Below are 8482 nucleotides of genomic sequence, written 5' to 3'. Positions count from 1 at the left end.
ATAAACATTTAATCATTGCTCTCACCCGAACACGTCATATACGTATATGCACACGTAAACACACACACACACAAGCTGTAAGGAATGCAAAAAGCAAAACAAGAAGAAAAACAAAAAAATAATAAAGTTTACAATAAATATTTAATTGCTTTAGACAAGAAATGGTGTTTCATTTTTAGCGGTTTAATTTCAAATTCAACAGCAAAACGTGTCTTGTCCAACACTGTGTTCATGTATCGATATTTTATTCGATATTTTAGTCTTTGCCCATATCTAGTTTAACGGTAAAAACCAAAATATTGGTATCCTTAAATTTTGCTTTGTAATGGCAGCTTCCTGGATAGCAACAAGCATATTAGCGATATGATGCAATAATAATTAATTCGTGCGTTTTAAAAGGGCCACAAGATGATTACTGAACTACCCTTATTTTTGAAGGATGAAGACAACCTCTTGGAGCCAGCTTGGATGGCAGGTGGAGTTCGTCAGAGATATTTTAAGTCCATGAAATCCATGAGAAATCGAAAAGTTGCAAGATCTTGGAAAATCGGGACTTTTGATATTTTAGCAAGCTGGTAAATTGCCCCAAATACTTTACACACACACACAGATGTACATATGTGTTATTAACTTGGTTTTTATTTAGCAAAAAGGTTCAGACTCTTATTAGTAGTCAGGAAATTAGACGACGTAAACATTTAGAGCCGTCGCCATCTTATGTATCCACAACACCTATAGACATAGTGTCCTTCAAGGATGTAGCCCGTCTTTCATTTGGTCTGACCAATATATTTAGTCAACAGGTTGACAACTTATTAGGTAAACAAAGGCCAAATAATCATGTAAAGATCTTCATTTTGTTCACAATCATTTTAGAAGATACTCAACATTTACTAAAACAAATAAAGGAATGCGGTAAAATATTTGAAGTCCCTGCTGAGCCGATTCCAACAAAAAATAGTAAGCGCAAAGTGACTACACCCAAAAAACCTGATGTTATGCCAACGGATCGTCAAAAAGTTAGTGGAACTAAGGAACTTGATATTTATTGCCCAAACTGTTATACAGATTTGTTAAGCGAATGCCTGGAATGGAATAAAATTGAACTGGCAAGCTAACAATTATATGAGTTAAAATAAACCTATTAATTTTTTAATTTATCGTTCTTCTCTCCAGTCTACTGAATTCGAACGTATGGGTCAAGATACCAGTACATCAGAGCACATTATAACCATGCCCGATGTCTTATATAATGAGGAACCGAGAGATTCTTTCTATTTGCCGAATGAAAACGATGGTTTTGGAGATCCTACACCAGATAATATAGATTTAACTATTATGCAAGATCTGTTTCCCAAGAGCTCATGTAAGTTTGCTTTGTATATAATCAAAAAAGTGTATAAATTTCATTTGCATAAACGTTCTTAGTAAAACGACCAGCGCAGGACGATTCAATTGATAATTTAGGTCATAAAAAGTCAAGATTGGATTTAAATAATGTTCAAACAATTGGTGATTGTTATATGCCGCCCATTCAAGAAAACATAATAAAACACCCTGTTCAGGACGATCCATATGATCGTAAAAGATTGAAATCGGATTCAAACATGGCTGAAGCAGTTGTGGAAAATAGTAAAGATCATGATAATATTGAAACAGTCGGAAACGATTACGCTATGATGCCCTCTGAGGAAACAGTTGCAGAATTCTTAATGCCTCTAGTCAACCAGCATAGCCGACATATGAAAAAGAAAAGAAAACACTCGAAACTAATAATAGATGAATGTATCAAGTATTCCCGAGCGACACTTGTGGAACATAGAATCCAATACAAAGAGATTTTAATGGCCAATTACAAATCCAAATTCAAGATTCCCAAACAATATCCAAATGCCAAACAAATGTTAAGAGGCATAGTCATGGGAATAATTAAACATAAACATTTGGATAATTGGAAGGCATCAAAATTGTCTAAAAATCAAATGATGAAAGACAATGAAACTACATTGAATGCCATATGCGGAGATGTTAACCTAGCGAAGGAGATATTCCAAAAAGAGGCAACAATATCATCAAATAAAATTCCTCCACCTATATCGTCACCGACACATTTAGAAGTTGAGCTGAATCGTGCAACGAGTCCATTGCGAAGTGCGGACGAAGAACAGGAGCGTCCAAATACTGCTTTGCCATTCACTCTTTTACATGTGGCACAATCGTATCTATCAGAGGAGGAAATATCCGAACTTACACCTAAGAATAACAATATTTCTACAGAAGACAACATGAACCTTAATTTGGGTAATCAATACGAATGATTATTTAAAATATACATATGTATTCATATGTCCCTTTTTATCCTAGATTCGACATTTAATGTTATGCAGCAGTTATTATGCATTTGGCGTAATAATCCGGAAATGAAAGAAATCGATGCAAATGAGCTTATAAAACTTTCGCAAACACGCTTGCAGGTTGCTCTGATTTTCTATTACTTGTTGTGTAAGTTTTGTAAAATATTTCATACAGAAAAGATGTCTTAACTTGTATGATTTTAGGTCTGTCACGTGATCAGTTTATCCATATATCCAAAAAGCAAAACTCTTTGGAAATGGATAAAATAACATTGGGACCGGAATCAAGTCGACTTATATTAGACATTTCGCTGGACGAAACATGCCACTAAACAAATTTACCATAAATTTGTTTTTCTTATTGTTTTTGGTATACATATTTGTTATTTAAGCTGAGCAAACCTTTATGGTATCTCATAGTTAAAATGGTTAGAACGTAAATGGTACAAATACCATAAAATTGTTTTTCCTTTGTTTTCAAATTTAAAAAAGGGTTTTGAACCTTGAGATTTAGTTTAATTTAACGAAGACTTAAAATTTCAGTATTCACAAAATATTGAAGAAAAATCGTAACAATAATAGCTCTTATTAGCAGTATTTTTGATAAATTTTGTTAAAACAAAACCTATCTAAGAAATTGATAAACTATTAAAAAGAGGGAATGGCAATTTCCATCAATCTTTGTTGAAACAAAGTACATATAGGAAAAGGAAAAAAACATTCTTTTATTTTTTTTTTTGAACAACTCACAACTCTCAATACAAAAAACTCTTGATGTATATTGGAGTTAAGTTAATCCAAGTAATTTAAATTTCTCTCAAGTCTTTTTATTGGCTTTAAACACATTTAATATTATTACTTTATATCTATTAGTTATAATTCATTAACATTCCATTCTAAACCATATTTCTCAGATGTCAAATCAAAAAGTAAAACAAACGAAAAAAAAAAAAAAAATAAAAAAAGAAAACCACTAGATACATATATGTATATTATTGCCTTCCCTCGAATCTTAAATGCCAATCTGTTGGGCCAGACCCGAGTAGATGTGTAATGTGATATTACCAATAACGGCTGCAACCAAAGCCTTAACGGCAATTGTTAACCATGGACCGATGGTAAGGATATGCAAAAGACCTTCCAGCCAAACACCTTTAAATACTGTGATGGCCAGCAGTAGATTAACCACAGGCTTGTGGGACTTATTGAGATCGTGGCGGGTGAAGAGCCAAATCAATGTGGCTGTCGTTATATGCTGTACAAGCAACACATTCGACTCTAAACACTTTAGTATATAGATCCAACTGAATTCGGTACCACGGGCACCAACCCAAAGCATAATGCCACGCGATAAAATTACCTCAGCGGTGGCCCCTATAAGAGAGAGATCGTTAATCACAGGCAATTGTTCACGGTTAAAGGTTTACTTACATCCCAGTCCAGCGGTTATCAGTTTGGAATGGCCTTTACCGGGTATGCGACTGAGTATCAAGGCGAATCCAAGCAAATCTGCTATATCCACGCTGCATCGGAAAAATTCCTATTTAAGGTAATTAGATTCAGGTTAAGTTAACAATATGATAAGGGGTTTAGGTCTAATTTGCTTACCGCAAAGAAGTTAAATTCTCCATTACTCGAAGTTGCCGTATCAGAGTAAAAGAATGTGGCTAACACGAGCATTTTACAGAGTTGTGTAAATATATAAATGCCGCCTGCTTGTATGCACTTCCAAAATGCGCCATATTCCGACCTTAATTAATAAAAGAAAACCTTTATTGATTTAATTTAAGAGTTTTGGGTTGTATTTTACTCACAGGCCAGAGTATTTATAGGTGAAGTAATATGGCATTAATAGTGCAACACAATTTCCAAAATGATACAACGTCATTTTCTTTGATAATCTATGGCTTTTCGTATTTTGTACTTAATTAATTTAACTTTACAACATGGGAAATGAAGAACGGCAGGGCAGCTGTCACTTGAATTAGTGATGCCACCATTTTGTCTATCGATAGCAATGTCATACTAGCTATAGCTATAATTTATATTTATAAATTATCACAGACCTCAAACGTTTTTTTGTGGTTTTCTTTCATCCTAGTGTAAATTAGAAATCATTAGAAACTTAAATTATTCAACAAATTTGTTGTTTTACTGAAATATGTATCTTAATTTAGCCAAAATAATGGCGTTTTAGCCATTAAGTGTTTATCGACAGTGCAGGCGATCATCACTGTTTAGCTATCAACACGTCATCTGTCATCTGGTGAGTTTTTGCGTACGATAAAAAAAATTTGGACAAGTCTGTTTTATTTTATTTATTGCCAAATTGCTCATTGACAATGTTTTAGAGAAATTTTAGTAATTGTATACACTTAAACCTCTCAACACAGACACAGAGCATTGTTAAAGTTATCGTGAGCGAGTGGGACAGCAAGAAAACACAAACACTCAAAAGTTTCACAATCACTCGGTGATCTTTTGTGAATTTTCCAGTCGTTTGTGAATGAATTAAGTGAGTGCATGACGAATGCAAAAACCAAAAGGGAAAAGGCAACATCAGCAACGTAGTTTAATTTTGAAATGAGATGCAAACTCGACGACGACTTCATCAGCAGGACCAGCAGGATTACTACACTACTAACAGCGTCAATTATCAAACAGAGGATCAGCGTCCCCATCACCATCAACCAGGAGCATCAGAAGGTGGCAGCGGCGGTGGTGGTGGTGGAGTGATTCATACGTTAATCCAACCAGTTCAGCAGCCATTGTTGCAACACCATCAGCAGCAACAGCAACAATTCCATAACGAGGCATCGATTAGCATTGGCGTTGTCGATCCATCGCAATTGGCCACTCAACCAGATCCAGACGATAAATACGGCAAAGCGGCTCGCCAGTGGAATCTGCGTGCGTTTTCGGGACAGGCATTGAGGACTTTAAGTGCTGCTGCAGCTGTGGTCACTGGAAACCATCCGGGTGATAATAATAACTACGATAAATATAATTACAGTGCAATTGCAACTTCGGCTCCGCCGCCAAACAATTTAAGTGAGGATTTGGATTTACTTGAACCTGAGGAGGAGATCTTCATTATGGCGGCTAGAGATCGTACAGGAGAATTTGCTAATGCGATTCGATCGCTGCAAGCAAGAAACATCACAAGGGCCGTAAATATACGAGATCCGCGAAAGGCCAAACAGGTTCAGAGCTATTCAGAGTTCATGATGGTGGCCAGATTTATTGGCAAGAATATAGCCAGTACATATGCCAAACTGGAGAAGCTCACCATGTGTAAGTTTCATTTAAAAGAATAATTTTTAAAATCTCTTAATTTCTGGATGAATATTTCATTTTAGTGGCCAAAAAGAAAAGCCTCTTCGATGACCGACCGCAAGAGATACAAGAGCTAACGTACATCATCAAGGGCGATTTGAATGCCTTGAATCAGCAAATCGCCCGACTTCAGGACATCTCCAAGGATCAACGAAGAAATACGAATGGCAAGCATCTGGTCTCACATTCCTCCAATATGGTGTTAGCCCTGCAATCCAAATTGGCCAGCATGAGTACAGATTTCAAACAGATTCTAGAAGTGCGAACGGAAAATCTCAAGCAGCAGAAGACGCGACGAGATCAGTTCAGTCAAGGACCCGGCCCATTGGCCGCACACACTGTCTCACCATCAACTGCCAAGCAGGGCTCATTGCTTCTCAGCGAAGAGAACCAGGCTGTTAGCATAGACATGGGTGGAGGTGGAAGTGATACACAGCCTCTTTTGGGACCACCTGTTCGTCTTCAACAGCAACAGCAGCTTGCCATTTATGATGAATCCGATTCCTATGTTCAACAGCGAGCGGAAACTATGCAAAATATTGAGTCGACAATTGTCGAATTAGGTGGAATCTTTCAACAACTGGCCCATATGGTCAAAGAGCAGGAGGAAATTGTGGAGCGCATTGATACAAATGTGGCCGATGCTGAGCTCAATATTGAGGCTGCCCACGGGGAGATACTCAAATATTTTCAATCCGTTTCAAAGAACCGTTGGCTTATGATTAAGATATTCGGTGTATTGATATTTTTCTTCCTTTTCTTTGTTGTTTTTATGTCATAATTTATCGAACCGATCGGGATTCTTTATAGCCCCTATTTCTTTATATATATATATAAATTTTAAATCCAGCTTCCCCTCCCACATTTAAGTGAACCGTTTCTGTTTCTTTTATTAAAGTGTCCCAAAAAATACGAAATCAGATTGTAAAATAAACTTATAAAATTATATACAGCAAAAACATAAAGTATTTCAGCATTGAACCTGGAATTTTTATTATCTTATAAGTTTGATTGATTAACTAAGTTGTCTTTCATTAAGGCTTGCTATACATTTAGAACCTTGACAAAAAGTAATCCCAAGAAATTATATATGTTTGAAACTATCGATCTTGCTGAATCTTAAGGTTTCAGAAATTTTAAGGTTGAAGCTGTCTGGAGTCAAAGATATTCAATTATTTTGAAAGCATTTTTAACAATTTTACAAATTAAATGAAAAAATTATTAAATTATTAATACTTTGGGAAAGCAACAACATAATTTATAAAAGCAAACAGAAATCTAAGCTGAAATACTTGCTATTTGGAAACTGTTGAAGTGTTGTGTGTTGAATGGTTATTTCCATGTTTTATCTATGTTAAGGTTGGATGGCTTGATAAGGTTTCGAGTAATCTTTATGGACTTTTGCGCAACCTCTGGGGACACCTCTTTTGCATTAGCCAAAGATACCGCTGTCTCTCAGGCTGAAAAGGGAACGTTAATTTTTTTTTGGTTGAGTTTATAAGTTTTACTTTTAAATATTTTATTATTGGTTGTTTAAAATCCAACTACACCAAAAATTCCGAATATTAATAGGTACATTACAAGAGGGGAAAACATGTTCATGGGATCGTAATTAAGATGGTATTTTAACATTAAATTTTACAAAGTGAAGTTTGCGTTTGTTTGTTGTTGTTGCTGTTCTTGTTGTTGTTTTTCAATCAGATCGTTCAGCTAATCTCCCAAAAAAAGCAAATAAGAGTATGATGACAACTTATACACATAAACACACACACTAACACGATGTAGATGCGCTGAGATCCCCAGGCAGGTGGTGCCCTTTCTAGAGGTACATATGTATGTAGGACCTCTATGTCGAGATGAGCGAATAAACCATGCTAAAATTAGCCAAAGAAATATATGTTATGAGATAAAGATAGACAAATCACAAATTAACAGACAAATGAGTATTAAATAATTTACCCATAGATATAATAGAAGAAGCTAATCAAATAGACAGCCAGCTTAATCCAACCCTCTCGCATGTTACGAGACAGTGTGTCCGTCTTGAGAACTGTTGTCGGATCATACAGACCCGGGCCAGACATCACGGGGCGATTTTTATAACTGCAATGCAAAACAATTAATTAAATTGTCAATTAGTGTTCGGTCATGCTTACCGCCAAACATGATAGGCTATGAGGGGTATATTAATGCACAGGGAGAACCATTCGCCACAGACTAAGAACAATAAATTTAGAAATATATGCAGCAAATATTCCGGCAATACAAGCTACGAAAAAATTAATAGAAAATTGATTAAAAGTCAAGTTAAAGTGAATTCGTTTTGTAAAATTACCGGATTTAGACTGTTGCATTGATCTATGGGATTTTTATAGTCCGTTTTTAGCTCATCGAACGCAATGACGTGAAATATTGCGAAAAATATTAAAAAGGCATCGCCAATCAGAGCCACAATATATGTGAAGGCGGTAAAGTTGAAGACCATCTTTATGTGTGTTGTTGTTATGTGTAAAAATGGAAATACTTGTGGCACGTTTCTAGATGTTTAATAATTGTGCGGGAAAATGGGTGTTAATAAACTTTTACAAAGATTAATCATCTACATTTGTTGTAAAACGACTCATGCTCACTTATTTTATATTATCAGGGCGGCGACAGCTGTGAACTAAAAATGCAGTGTGACCGTATGTAGTATGGATTTAGCTAAGAAAAGAAAGCTAAAAGACAGAAAAAATGTTGTTAGATATTATTATTATTTTTAAAATGTAAGATGGCCTCCGTCAGCAAGTTTT

At 35.6% G+C, this 8482-nt stretch overlaps 4 protein-coding genes across 5 annotated transcripts; 2 read left to right on the top strand and 2 right to left on the bottom strand.

The window, feature by feature from the left end:
* Positions 1-277: 277 nt before the first annotated feature.
* Positions 278-2686, top strand: c(2)M (crossover suppressor on 2 of Manheim). The gene is made up of 8 exons (XM_068287445.1): positions 278-284; positions 439-575; positions 647-819; positions 877-1109; positions 1177-1366; positions 1429-2301; positions 2365-2502; positions 2559-2686. The coding sequence occupies exons 2-8, from the start codon at positions 469-471 to the stop codon at positions 2684-2686; spliced, it is 1842 nt and encodes a 613-aa protein (XP_068143546.1). The 5' UTR covers positions 278-284; positions 439-468.
* A 479-nt stretch (positions 2687-3165) lies between these two features.
* LOC137575101 (BOS complex subunit TMEM147) lies at positions 3166-4335 on the bottom strand. The gene is made up of 4 exons (XM_068287511.1): positions 4169-4335; positions 3963-4104; positions 3786-3894; positions 3166-3728 (listed from the first exon to the last, which is right to left on the bottom strand). The coding sequence occupies exons 1-4, from the start codon at positions 4240-4242 to the stop codon at positions 3367-3369; spliced, it is 687 nt and encodes a 228-aa protein (XP_068143612.1). The 5' UTR covers positions 4243-4335; the 3' UTR covers positions 3166-3366.
* Positions 4336-4603: 268 nt separating this feature from the next.
* On the top strand, positions 4604-6666 carry Syx5 (syntaxin 5). Its single transcript, XM_068287542.1, has 3 exons — positions 4604-4620; positions 4748-5648; positions 5714-6666. Exons 2-3 carry the CDS (start codon positions 4943-4945, stop codon positions 6469-6471), a joined length of 1464 nt encoding a protein of 487 aa, XP_068143643.1. The 5' UTR covers positions 4604-4620; positions 4748-4942; the 3' UTR covers positions 6472-6666.
* Positions 6659-8398, bottom strand: cni (protein cornichon). 2 transcript variants are annotated; one of them, XM_068287543.1, is made up of 5 exons: positions 8321-8398; positions 8026-8227; positions 7847-7959; positions 7650-7793; positions 7193-7564 (listed from the first exon to the last, which is right to left on the bottom strand). In XM_068287543.1, exons 2-5 carry the CDS (start codon positions 8173-8175, stop codon positions 7537-7539), a joined length of 435 nt encoding a protein of 144 aa, XP_068143644.1. In that variant the 5' UTR covers positions 8176-8227; positions 8321-8398; the 3' UTR covers positions 7193-7536. The 2 variants fall into 2 exon arrangements, with proteins under 2 accessions (XP_068143645.1, XP_068143644.1); XM_068287544.1 differs by lacking the exon at positions 7193-7564 and adding an exon at positions 6659-7150 and having other exon boundaries at positions 8026-8339.
* Between the last annotated feature and the right edge of the window lie 84 nt (positions 8399-8482).

The sequence above is a fragment of the Drosophila tropicalis genome, unplaced genomic scaffold (genome assembly GCF_018151085.1).
Source record: "Drosophila tropicalis isolate 14030-0801.00 unplaced genomic scaffold, ASM1815108v1 contig_562, whole genome shotgun sequence".
NCBI classification, from domain to species: domain Eukaryota; kingdom Metazoa; phylum Arthropoda; class Insecta; order Diptera; family Drosophilidae; genus Drosophila; species Drosophila tropicalis.
Note: the sequence above shows the minus strand (reverse complement) of the source record. Positions and strands in the feature narration are given on the sequence as shown.